The 13923-nt window shown below is 33.8% G+C and overlaps 1 protein-coding gene and 1 long non-coding RNA gene across 2 annotated transcripts; one reads left to right on the top strand and one right to left on the bottom strand.

Annotated features, from left to right (window-relative positions):
* Window positions 1-1586: 1586 nt before the first annotated feature.
* Window positions 1587-3889, top strand: LOC113734735 (norfluorocurarine oxidase-like). Its single transcript, XM_027261391.2, has 2 exons — window positions 1587-2507; window positions 3072-3889. The coding sequence occupies exons 1-2, from the start codon at window positions 1587-1589 to the stop codon at window positions 3681-3683; spliced, it is 1533 nt and encodes a 510-aa protein (XP_027117192.2). The 3' UTR covers window positions 3684-3889.
* Window positions 3890-5639: 1750 nt separating this feature from the next.
* LOC140037646 (uncharacterized) lies at window positions 5640-8982 on the bottom strand. The gene is made up of 2 exons (XR_011841591.1): window positions 6996-8982; window positions 5640-6901 (listed from the first exon to the last, which is right to left on the bottom strand). It is a non-coding gene; the product is annotated as an uncharacterized lncRNA (long non-coding RNA).
* Between the last annotated feature and the right edge of the window lie 4941 nt (window positions 8983-13923).

Here is a 13923-nt window from a genome sequence, read left to right as displayed (position 1 = left end):
GTCAACGAAAATATTTTGTGATTAACTTTGTGTACATGCCGTAGTTCTTTTGAATTTTCTTTTCCATTCTAGTCAAAGAAAAATAATAAAAAAAAGTTTTGCATAGCAAATGAGTTGACTCAATATGATAATATATGATATCTCACCCTTACTTTGATGTGACAGAACCTTTCAAGTCAAAGAAATAAATCAAACGAAAGGGGAAAAAATATTAATAAGACGCCCATATGTTATACGGATCAAACGAACCTGACGTAATAAAGATAAGAGTAAAATAAAGGAAACAATTTGCCCACAAACCTCAATTGGAAGAAAAATCTTTCCTCTTCATTTTTTGGCAAAGTTATACTCATTAACAAGAAAAATAGGATTCTATCTTTTATATGACAATTAGAATTGAGGACTCGTTCTCATACAACAAAAAACATGCTCATGAATGTGAGCACTCATTCTTTTTAGTTACCAAGAGATTATTCCTTTCTATGTAATGGTTAGAAAACATTTTTAATCTTAAACTCACTTTCAATCTGTTTTGTAAAACCTGACTTGGTAACGAGAAGATTCTGACAGCCTCCAGTCCATAGACGGTGCACCCTAATTATAACAAAAAAAATTCTGATAGCCCTGACCATCTAGATGAATTGGACTTGGAATTTTCTATTCAATGTTCAACTGTCTGGAGTTGCTTACTTTTCTTCTTTCTTTCTGGTGATCCATGTTTCTCTGCCGAACACCCAAAAAACGCAAAATAAAAATAAACGTTGTAATAAGTTTCAATTGGATTCCGAGCTTGTGATTTCACCCATAACTCAAATAATAATAGCGAAAAAGTTATGCAGCAATTTAAGCCAAATCAATTAGAGCAAATGAGAAATTTTACTCAAGAGAAGTTCATTCGCAATTCAAAAGTCAGGCACATGTAGATTGTGACATATTCAAAGGTCAAACCATGACAATGTATTGAAATTTCACGTAGATATTCAAAATCTAAGTACATAAAAAAGTCACGAGGAGCAAGATAAAATGGTATGAAAAAGACTATCAAATTCTTAAATAAACCACATGATCTACCCAAGAATTTTCCTATCTGCGAAACCTTTCTCACATACAAAGAATTAAGCTCCTCTCCATTAACTGAAAAGGATTTTAATGTATATACAAAAATAAAAATTAAATTGATTAAATTTTATCATTAGATCAAACTTTAAAACTTTTATCGTAATTTTGACGTATTTTCTGCTATCCAAAATTTTGTTCAAATTTAATAACAAAAATGTTCATAGATAAGTTTGATTTTTAATTGCGTTGATCTACCTGTGAAAATAAAACTATTCACATAAACATATTACTTTCTGCTAATTTATTTGCATAGATATAAACATATAGAAGATTCCAATATCACTGCTCAAAAAGTGAACGACCCTAGGACCTTCAATGGTCGTACTCGTACAACGGTGCCCTAAATGATGTATTGACTCAATCATCCCCTCTGGTCCCGATTTATTGGATTTTCTATTGTAAAAGAGCTTGAAAAACCAGTATAAAAAGAGAACACCAGCACAGCCAAATGCATGCTCATATACCACATGGCTTTGATCAATCTTGATCTTTCATTTTTCTCTATTTTTTCCTTGCTCATATTCCTTCTATCCCTTCTCAAATGGTTCTATGCTGCTTCTAAACCCCAGAAAAAACTACCACCATCTCCACCAAAGCTCCCAATTATTGGCAATCTTCACCAGCTTGGCCAGTTTCCACATCGCTCCCTTCAATCACTGTCAAGAAAATATGGTCCACTCATGCTGCTTGAACTGGGAAGCAAGCCAATGCTGGTTGTCTCTTCCTCTAATGCAGCTTGCCAGATCTTGAAAACCCATGATTTATCCTTTGCAAGCAGGCCTAAATCTGGCATCCCTGATAAACTCTTTTACGGAAGCAAGGACATAGCTTTTGCGCCATATGGCGAGTATTGGAGACAACTAAAAAGCATTTCTATGCTTCATCTTTTGAGTAACAAAAGGATTCAGTCTTTTCAACATGTCAGAGAAGAAGAGACGTCACTCATGATCGAGAAGATCAGCCGAATGTGTTCTTCCACAGCTGTAAACTTAAGTGACATGTTTTTAATTCTCACAAATGATATAATCTGTAGGGTTGCCTTGGGGAGGAAGTATAGCGAGGAAGAAAATGGGAGGAAAAGTATGGAGAATTTGAAGGTGTTTGGTGAGTTACTGGGTATTTTTGATGTAGGAAACTATATTCCTTCGCTTGCATGGGTTAATCGCTTCAATGGCTTGGATTCTAAAGTGAAGAAAACGGTTAAACAGATTGATGGATTTCTTGAGGGAGTGATAGAAGAGCACATGAATAAGAGGAAAGGAAAGGCTGAAAGTGACTCTACTAGTGAGCCAAGATGCCAAGACTTTGTAGATATCTTGATTGAGATTAATGAGGAAAAGACTATGGGCTTTGCTCTTGAGCGAGATGCCATGAAAGCTATCATCCTGGTAAATTTCTGTCTACATCTCTTTGCATTGGTAATAAATCTTTGGGATCGAAGCAAGTATGGTTGATTTTGGTGTGGTTGCATACGGTCATTTTATTCTTATTTTTTAAATTTGGTATATACTTATATCAGTAAATTGGAGTACAACATATAAATCACAACCGAACTTGCATCAAATTCTAAATTTTTTACCTGTTTTAACCACTCAAACATATAAATATTCAGGTTTGTTGAGTTAAGCCTTATGAAGCCCGGATTGATGAGTGAATGGAGTAATAATTGGGTTTTGTCAATCGAGATTTGACAAACCTAAACTCAACCCATTTAAATATTCATATATACGTTAGAACTATAAAAGCTCACAAACCTTAGGCTTTTTATTCGACTGTGAGCCAGCCCAAGCTAGCTTATACTTATTGATTTTTAAAATCATTTCATTGATAAAGTTTGATTACTGCATGGTTTTGAATAAAGTTGGATTGGTACATAATAGAAATAAAGGCTATTGCCATTGTATAATCCAAACATGTTCTAATGCAACACTTTCTTTGATTCCATTATTTAGGATGTCTTTGGTGCTGGATCTGATACAACACATTCAGTTATGGATTGGGGAATGTCGGAACTTCTAAAGAACCCCAAAGTCTTGCATAAATTGCAGGCTGAGGTAAGAGATGTTACTCAAGGAAAACCAGAAATAACTCGAGCTGATATGGAGAAAATGCAGTACTTAAAAGCAGTGATTAAAGAAACTATGAGACTTCATACTCCAGTTCCATTACTGGGTCCTAAAGAATCGAATCAAGACGTCAAAATAATGGGGTATGATGTACCAAAGAGCACACAGGTACTTGTGAATGCTTGGGCAATTGCAAGAGATCCATTGTTGTGGGAGAACCCTGAGGAATTTCGACCTGAGAGGTTTTTGGGTTCGAGTGTAGATTTTCATGGTTTGAACTTTGAGTTAATTCCGTTTGGTGCCGGACGAAGAGTTTGCCCGGGTATCAACTTCGCCATGTCAGTAACTGAACTTGCATTGGCAAAACTGGTCAACAAATTTAACTTTACATCACCTGATGGAATCAATCCAAACGAGTTGGACATGACCGAATCATTTGGTATCACAGTCCACAGAAAATTTCCTCTGCATGCCATTGCCACACCATATTCTTGCTAATGTCTTTGTTTATGATGTTTCAGCTTGATTTGTTTTGTTTCATTTCTAGTGACTATAGTGATGGGTTATTGTACACTGTGCCCTAAGGATACCGAATAAGGGATGCGTTTGGCATTATCTTGTTTGCACTATGTAACTATAGTTACTAATGCTAGTTAAGTTATACACAATTCACACTGATAATGTTGGAATTTCGTTGTGGTTTAGTCCCTCTTTTTTGTGTGCTTATCTTGGGCTTTTTTTTTTTTTTTTAATGCCGGCCCAAATTTTATTAGAAACAAATCAAATACGAGGGGACATCAACCTTACCTCATATACCTCATATAGTACATGACAAAATGACCAATTAAGAACATCGACAAGCAACCCTGCATCTACGAAAAGACCGAAAAACTAACTTGTCCAATCTATACTCTCTCCTCGCCATCATCAATAGGTCAGCTACTCGTTCATACAAACAAATCTCGGTTTCTAAAATAGAACAACCTTCGTTCAACAACAAATCTGCCACCTTATTAGCCTCCCTATAACAATGCCGAAGTTGGAAACCTGCTCCACCTCACTACAAATAGACCACGGCATCGATAGTAATCCTTTAGAATCCATACTAATACCATTGAATCTGATTCAACAATAACCTGCATAAATCCTCTTTGAACACACAATTTCATCCCTAATAATGAAGCTTTAGGATGCCAAGACCCCATTGAATCCCGGAGTACCCTTCCTCCACCACACACACCTGGATTTTCTTTCGAGCATCCATCAATATTGAGTTTCAACACCTCCCCTCTACGGGGGTTGCCAAAAAACAATCCTGACATTAAAATCATCCAATCGTCACTCAACTAGGTCCCAAAAAGGATGCCAAGACATAATATTGTGAAATCCCCTGAACTTAATCCAATACGCAGACCTCAAATCACTAAAGATAGCTCCACACACCGAATGAAAATCCACAAAAACTCCGTGGTAGAAAGCTATATTCCTTGCCTTCCATAAATTCCAGCAGACAAAAATAGGCAAAAGGCGAAAGATAAACTTTAATCTTTCGGACTTGGCTGGTATATACCACCAATTAGCCAAGACCACATGCAAATGATCTCCAGCATAACGAATTCCAGAAGGCGATCCAAAAAACTTCCACACGGCCATGGCCAGCTCTCCTTCGAAGAACAAATGTTTTACTGTTTTAGCTTGAGAGTCCACACAGCAAAAACATTTGGACAGCATATGAAACTGAAACTTAGTCAGCATATCATCCAAAGGCATCCTACATCTAAACAATCGCAACATAAAAAATTTGCATATGCCAACATTGTTTAGACATGAATGAAGAATCCCTAGCATCCCGTATCTCCTGGAATGCAAAGAATAAAGAGAACCTGCCCAATGTAGATACAACCCAAGTCATGGCATCTGGAACATCCCTAGAAAGAATAGCCATACCCGCAATTTCTTGAACAATCTCCACTGGCAGCAGTTGACCCAATAAGATTATATTCCACTCACCATTGTCAATAACATCTTTGAAAAACAGATTTCCTTGCACCTCAGCTTTAAGAGACAGAGCTCCTGATCCTACCCAGTTGTCATACCAGAAGTTACAACTTCCACTGTGAAGTTGCTAGATTAAAAATAATTCTGCAAATCCCCTAATTTCCAACTTCGTTCTCCATGTAGGCGAGCTTGTTGAAGAAATGGGGGCTTGACATGGATGAATTCCAAAACAGTACTTGCCGTGCATAAATTTTGCCCACAAGGAAGAACCACTCCTAAAATTCTACCACAACTTACAAGAGAACGCCCTATAAACCTCGTAAATGGATTGAAACCCAACACCACCTTCCTCCGGAGGATAACAAAGATCTCGCCAGCCAATCTAATGGAATTTATTTGACTACTGGTATGCACCCCAAAGGAAATTGGCACAAATTGTAAAAATGACAATCAGACTTAAGGAAATTTTCTTGTATTATGATTTCCATGATCTTTGTACAATGCTTGAGAATAAATTTATAATACAAAACTTGCCTAAACTAGAGCTATGAACTAAGCTACAATTCTAGCTGGATACAAAATACAATTGTACAAGGTAAAGAGCAATAATAGACTATGATTAAGCCATAATTTTGGAACAATCAAGTCATAATTTTGGCAATCTTCAATACAATCAAGCGATAATTGTTGGGAATCTTCAAGCCATAATTTTGGGACAATCAAGTCATAATTTTTGGCAATCTTCAATACAATCAAGCCATAATTGTTGGGAATCTTCAATAGCCCCCCTGAAGTTGGACTGTGCAAGGATGAAACACCCAACTTGGATAGTAATCAATGGAACTGATCATCACTTAAGGCTTTAGTAAAGATATTTGCTGGTTGAATCACCGAAGGAATGTAGGCTGTCTCAATTGCCTTTGATTCAATGTGTTTTCGGACAAAATGACAATCAATTTCAATATGCTTTGTTCTTTCATGATAAACCGGATTAGAAGCAATATGCATAGCAGCTTGATTATCACAGAACAACTGCATCGATTGAGACTCAACTGTAAAGTCACGTAACAAAGTACGTAACAAGATAAGTTCACTGGCAGTGGAAGCCATGGCTCTATACTCTGTTTCTGCCGAAGATCGACTCATGGTGGGCTTCTTCTTGGTTTTCCAAGAAATAGGCGCATCACCAAGTGTCATAAAGTATCCTGTTGTTGACCTTCGAGTGATAGGGCAGGCTCCCCAATCTACATCACGATACCCTCGTAACTAGAAACTATTCTCTCGAGGAAAGAATAACCCTTGGCCTGGGGCACCCTTAATGTATCGCAGGATTCGAAAGGCAGCTTGTTGGTACTCTGTAGTGGGCGTCAGCATGAATTGACTCAAGAAATTAACTGCATAGGTGATGTCAGGTCGAGTGATTGTTAGATAGAGTAATCGACCAATTAGACGTCGAAAAGGAGTAGGATCATGAAGTGAGGATCTGGTAGATGTTCCCAAATGGTGCTGCTGTTGCATGGGCATTGTGCTCGATTTGGCATCTAACAACCTTGCATCAGCAAGAATATCCAGAGCATACTTTCGTTGACTAAGAAAAATGCCCTTTGGACTGTGAGCTATTTCAAGACCAAGAAAATACTTGAGATATCCAAGATCTTTGAGATGGAATTGAGTTGCCAGAAATTGTTTCAGATGGCTACACTGAGCTGAGTAATTCCCTGCAATAACCATGTCATCAACATATACTAGGACAGCAAGAAATATATTGTTAGACTGCCAAGTAAATAAGGATGAATCGGCTTGGGATTATACATAGCCGTGGGTCTTAAGGGCTGATGATAATTTAGAAAACCATTCTCTTGAAGCTTGTTTGAGCACATAGAGGCTTGTTTGAGACGACAAATGCAAGTATCCCCTAGTTGAAGGTATCCGGGTGGTGGAAACATATAGATCTCCTCATGGAGGTCACCATGGAGAAAGGCATTATGGACATCCAGTTGATGTAATTCCCACTACTTAGATGCTGCAATAGCAAATAAACATCGAATAGTGGTTAATTTTGCTACTGAAGAAAAAGTTTCTTTGTAGTCTAACCCCTCAATTTGTGTATAGCCCTTGGCCACAAGCCTAACTTTGTAACATTCTACTGACCCATAAGGAATTGATAAACTTTTTCTTTATCTCTCTCAGCCTGCCATGCCGTTGCTGCATCACAGGTACACTTCGAAATTGTCATATGAGAATTAAGTTCATCCCATGCACCTTTTATGCGGGTAAAGAAAGATGACACATTGGTTGCTCCTTGGGTCATTGTCGCAATCTCACAATGAAGTTCATGAATGCGTTGTTCATTTGAATGTCCAAACCTTTCTTCTAAATCTTTCCACATATCAAGAGCAGTTTCATGGTAGACAATAGAATCGTACAAAATAGGATTGATGGAGTTAGTCAACCAAGAAATTACCAGACCATCGCACTTGCTCCAAGCGAGTGCTTCTTGAGGGTTGTCTGTTGGTTTTTTCAAAACTCCATTTATGAATCCGAGCTTGTTTTTAGCCCGGAGCACGTTCAACATCGCCATTCTCCATCTCTGATAGTTATCTCCATCAAGCAGCACGGCCACAAGGGAAGAATTAGTGTAATCAGCCGATGTAAGAAAATATGGTGATATTGGATCTTGAAAAAGGTTCATTGTTGAGAGAGTTCCTTGATTGGAGCAATTTGCTATTGACATGATGAGGGAAACCTTGGAAAAGATTAGTATCAAACATGCTCTGATACCATGTAAAAATGACAATCAGACTTAAGGAAATTTTCTTGTATTATGATTTCCATGATCTTTGGACGATGCTTGAGAATGAATTTATAATACAAAACTTGCCTAAACTAGAGCTATGAACTAAGCTACAATTCTAGCTAGATACAAAATACAATTGTACAAGGTAAAGAGCAATAATAGACTATGATTAAGCCATAATTTTGGGACAATCAAGTCATAATTTTGGCAATCTTCAATATAATCAAGCCATAATTGTTGGGAATCTTCAAGCCATAATTTTGGGACAATCAAGTCATAATTTTTGACAATCTTCAACACAATCAAGCCATAATTGTTGGGAATCTTCAACACAAACCTTCTCAATAATATGGAATATATATACCTTTAGGAATTACCCCCGCAGCAAGCAAGTGTATCGGAATACTCGCCAACACAAGTTTAATCAAAATAATCTTACCACCTGCATATAACAATCAAGACTTCCTTGAGAGCACCTTGTAGATGATTGATTGACACAAATCTACATAATAAACACTTTTGCACGTACCTACCAATAAGCAAAAGAGAGCCCAAATACCGAACCGGAAATCTTTTCTTTGCAAATTTGGTATCCCTCTCAATTACTCTCTACCGAGCTAACGAAACCCAAGGATGAACTAAATAACCACTTTTATTTGCATTCACTGGCTGACCAGAATCATTTTGGTATAATTCTAACACCCGCATAATTTTCTTCAAAGAAGATGAGAACGCCTTAGCAAAAATCAAAACGACATCTACAAACGCTAGATGAGTATCAGAAAAACAATTTTTAGGAACTTTAAACCCCAAAAAATCAAGTTGAGAGGTTACCAAATTCAAATCTCTAGATAACACTTCAACACCAATTATAAATAAAGCCAATGGCAGCGGATCCCCTTGTTAGAGACCCCTAGAGGACTTAAAAAATCCAAAACCCGCTCCATTCACTTCTACAGAGAACCAAAAATTTGACAATGGGTTCAATCATATATTTACCGTTCTTATACAGTGACTAGTAATACCATAAAGTATAATATTTCGTATACGTTACAATTTATTTGTGAAAATTTTTAAACAAATTTAATATTTGCATATTTTTCTATTTTATTTTTTATTTTTATTTTAATTTTTTAAATAAGTACGAGGTCTTGAATCTAGGACCTTTTATTTATAATCAATTCCATCTTACCACCCAACCAAACTCTCTCCCTATTTTTTAATTAATTTTTAATCTTCTTTAATTAATTGTCCTTTAAAACCATTAATTTAAAAGGAAAAAAGGTTCACCAAATGTTGTATCAATTCATATCAAATCTCTAGAGAATTTTTAACAAATAAGGATATATTCAGTCTCTTTCAATTTATAATAATGGTTTTAAGGACAATTAATTAAAAAAGATGAAAAATTAACATTTAGAAAAATAAAGATTTGACCAAATATGAATTGATTTGACAAAAGTATCAATATTTTGAATGGTATGTACAATATTGATATCTTTCGATTTTTCTGTTTTCCAAGACAAATAAATTATGATAATACAGCTAAATTTTTTTTATTTTTAATTAGATATATGAACAACTTTTTTATTTTTTGTTTGGAGTTAGGATGACTTGAATTTGCACGCTAACCAAATGATAATTGTTTGCCAACCATTGGAGTTGATCCAATGATTAGAAGAGAGTTGTTAGAGTCCTCTCGGATGTCAAGTTCAGGATTCGAATCCTGTGCCTAACAGTTAGGGATGAAAAGTGTAGGGAGGGATGAAAGGGTAAAAATGGAATAAAATAAAATAAAAAATAAATTTTTACAAAAATATCAATTGCATGCACTATAATTATTATGTTTCAAGTTACATAAGTTTGAATTTGTGTTGGGTGTCAAACTACCAAAATTAAAATTCCTACTCTAAAAATTTAACTTCAAATATAGCAGTGAATAAAGTCGTCTCCTTAGGGACTGGATAATTTATTTCCTTCTAAAGAACTAAATAAAATGGGGATTTGTGAAAAATTTAAAATAAACTAATTAACTAATTAGAAAAGTCATTTGCAAAAATAAACAGGAATTAAATCAATAATAGACATGACTCTAACCAAAGGTGCAACTTTTTATATACGGTTCACACAACTGATTTTCGATACAAATATAGTTCAATTATTCATTAATAGATTGGTTACAGTTATCAACAAGTTCTGATTGCCAACTTTTCTTTAGTTTATCGATAGTTAAAGTATGACCGTTAATTATTTCCCTAACTAAGAAATAACTCTAGATATAACTGTAAGATTTAATTCCCCGATTGCATTAAAAACTAGAAAAACCCAACCCTAACCAATAAACATGCTACGAGGGTTTATTTAACTTAGATCATATATTTCCCTAACATGGGACCAATCATGCTAGTCACCACTAATATCAACCAATCAAATAATTATGAATTTAATTAATTAATATGCTATTAGATTATTAGGTTAATTCAAATATGTCAGTAGATTATTAGGTCCGTAATATTCAAATAACAAAATAATCATAAAAAGTTAAACGTACGAATACCAATGAATTAAAAGAAACAATAAAAAATCAATTCGATCTCACAAACGTTTGGAACTGCCTCTTGGAATTGACTTTTGACTAGAAAAGAGGATTTAGTAGCTCATCGTTGGGAATAATCCAAGCAATTTCATTGATAAAAGTTGCCGGAACATTCAACGATGAGAAACCAAAAGAAACGAAGATAAGTCCGTTGCTTCTTGCGCCTACCGAGGCTAATCAGTCACGAGCCAAAGTTCTCCTTTCCCTCGGAAGTACTAGTCTGCCAATATAGCCTGCGGACCACCTTCCTATTTTATCTCCTAAATTGTAGCTATTAAAGAAACAAAGTACATTTCCTAATTGAAAAAGGAAAGCCACAAAAGATAATATCCCAAATTTCCTAATCAAATACTATAATTAATTAAGATATTTTCTAAATTTTCAAACAAATTTGCTTGGAGTTCAACTCAAACTAGGAAACCTTCACGCGCAAGAAAAATCCCGAGCCTCTTGGATTTGACAGCATGTCTTGACCGCGCCCACGCTAAACTGGTTCATAGTCTTCTATAAAATTGCCTACTTTAACTACTTTTTGCTCTAGTTTTCTACAATTAACACTAATAACCAAATATGAATAGAATCTACCAATTAATACAATATTTGGCCAAAATCAAGAAAAAATATTCATAATTTAATAACAAAAATGCACCCTATCAATTTGTCAATTGCTTAATGAAATTCCTCAATATGAAGTCATGCACTATTTTTTTGAAAAGTGGAGAGATACATATTCTTTGAAATTGAACTCTTTGTATTATTTTGTGTACTATTTCTATTAACAATGGAGCATAAATGATCCACCACATATAAATTTTTTCTGTCTAATTGTTCATTTCTTGAGAATTAAAATTTTACTAGTAGAGATAATTGAGTTTTTCTTTTTTTCTTTTATTTTTGAATTTTTTGGACAGAATCTAATATAAAGCACAAATGACAAAGATTCTGTTATTTTAAGAGCATCTTGTTTTGGTATCAGTAGTAATATTTTTGAAGATTTGAAAATTTAATTCGGCCGTGACTAATCAAGAATTTTTAATGGAAATGAAAAACTAAAAATAGAATGCAAAGAGACACATTAGTTTGGAGTGTTATATTTTGTTTATTTGTTTATTGTCTTCATAATTCAAATTTAATTAAGGGTACATTTTTTCAGTTATTGCTACTATTGAAATGCAATAAATCTAATTATGAGGAAGAAGGGTATTTTGGACAAATAAAAAATAAAGACCTAATCCTATTTAGTCTCTAATAATTAACATTTTGTCTTGTCATCAACCATTATTTTGCATTAAATCAATAGCTATGATATAATGAATTTTAATCATCATAATAAATTCAAAACTAAACAACGCATAATATAAAACTTCAATCATCAATTAATAAGGGCATAATTGGATTAATAAAAATTAAAATCACAATAATGCTCACACTTACACCCCAAAGTACCAAAATTCATGGTAGTTATTATATAGTAATAATAATAATGAACCATTATTTGCTTCTGAATCAATAGATATTATATAATGAATTTTAATCATCATAATAAATTAAAAAGAGTATAATATGAAACTTCAATCATCAATTAATAAGGGTATAATTGAAATAACAAAAAACTAAGATCACAATAATGTTTACATTTATGCTCTAAAGTACCAAGATTTATAATACTTTTTATATAATAATGCATCCTCAATATGAAGTTATATGCACCATTTTTTGAAAAAATGAAGATATATATATATATATATATATATATCCTTTGAAGTTGAACTCTATGTGTTATTTTGTGTGCTATTTTTATTAACAATGGAGTATAAATCATTCACCACATATAAATTTTTTCTTTCTAACTGTTCATTTTTTGAGAATTGAAATTTTATTGGTAGAGATAATTGAGTTTTTCTTTTTTTCATTTATAAAATTTTTTGGACAAAATCTGACATAAAGCATAAATGATAAAGATTTTGTTATCGTAATAGCACCTTGGTTTGATATCAATAATAATATTTTTGAAGTCTTAAAATTTTAATTAGGTTGTGACTCCTTATTGGTCTTCAAACTTGTGTACATCGGGGTTTTCAAAATCTCTATGTTCAATCGGATTCTTTATTATTAGTTGGAATTCTTCAGAATCGCATTCAATGCCCCTGGAAGATTCGACGAGAGATTAGGCAGATTTGGCAGTTGGTGAAAGATCCTGATCGTTTTTCGCATTGCTATAGGGAAGCTAACAAAGTTGCTGATGTGCTGTCTAATGTGGGCGTATTTCATCCAGAGCATCAAGTCAAGCTTTACGAGGCCTTTAATTCGTTCCCAACTATGGTTCGTGGGGCCATTCGACTTGATAGATTAGGAATGCCTTCAATTCGGAAAAGTAAGCGTATGAAGGGCTGAGAACAAAGTACAACTGGAGCTAATATGCGGTTGAATGAGACATGGAGGTTTTGTGTTTGATTTATTACCTTTTCAGTCGATTGCTGTACTTCGAATTGGTCTTTCTCAGTGTGTAAAATTTGCTCCTATCAATAAAATAAAATAATATTTTAAAAAAAATTATTTTTAATAGAAATAAAAAATCGAAAATAGAAAGCAACAAGATACATTGATTTGGAGTGTTATATTTTGTTTATTGTCTTTATAATTCAAATTTAATTAAAGTTACAGTTTTTTTTAATTGCTACAATTTTTGCTATTATTGAAATGCAATAAATCCAATTATTAGGAAGAATGGTACTTTGGGTGAATCGAAAACAAAGACCAGATCCTGCTTAGTCTCTCTTAAAATTTGTCTTGTCATCGACCATTATTTTCCTTTAAATCAACAGCTATGACATAATGAATTTTAATCATCATAATAAATTGAAAACTAAAAAGAGCATAATATGAAACATAAATCATAAATTAATAAGGGCATAATTAGATTAATAAAAACTAAGACCACAACAATCATCATAAAAAATTAAAGAGAATATAATATGAAACTTCAATCATCAATTAATAAGGGTATAATTGGAATAACAAAATCTAAGATCACTTACACTTACACTCCAAACTCATGGTACCTTTTATATATATATATATATAGTATATATATATATATATATATATATATATATATAGTATGAAGAGATGTATATTTTTTGAAATTGAACTCTTGTATTATATTGTGTATTATTTCTATATCATTTAGGAGTCTTCGGTCAAGAAATATTGATGAATTAATGGTTGGTCTAATTGCGTTGTAGCTTGGGCACTTGGGTTGTCATCCGGTTGTAGGTTCAGGCAAAACATATGGATATGAGTTCAGAATTTCTGGATTTAAATACAGTCAAAATAACACTTACTAA

The sequence above is a fragment of the Coffea arabica genome, chromosome 3c (genome assembly GCF_036785885.1).
Source record: "Coffea arabica cultivar ET-39 chromosome 3c, Coffea Arabica ET-39 HiFi, whole genome shotgun sequence".
NCBI classification, from domain to species: domain Eukaryota; kingdom Viridiplantae; phylum Streptophyta; class Magnoliopsida; order Gentianales; family Rubiaceae; genus Coffea; species Coffea arabica.
The sequence above is the reverse complement of the archived record's forward strand: the minus strand, read 5'-3'. Positions and strand labels throughout refer to the sequence as shown.

What these genes read in the sequence shown, in the direction of transcription:
- LOC113734735 (XM_027261391.2), top strand. Translation starts at nt 1,587, where the DNA reads ATGGCTTTGATCAATCTTGATCTTTCATTTTTCTCTATTTTTTCCTTG. An exon ending in CCATGAAAGCTATCATCCTG is followed by an intron (nt 2,508 to 3,071) that starts GTAAATTTCTGT and finishes TCCATTATTTAG; the next exon opens with GATGTCTTTGGTGCTGGATC.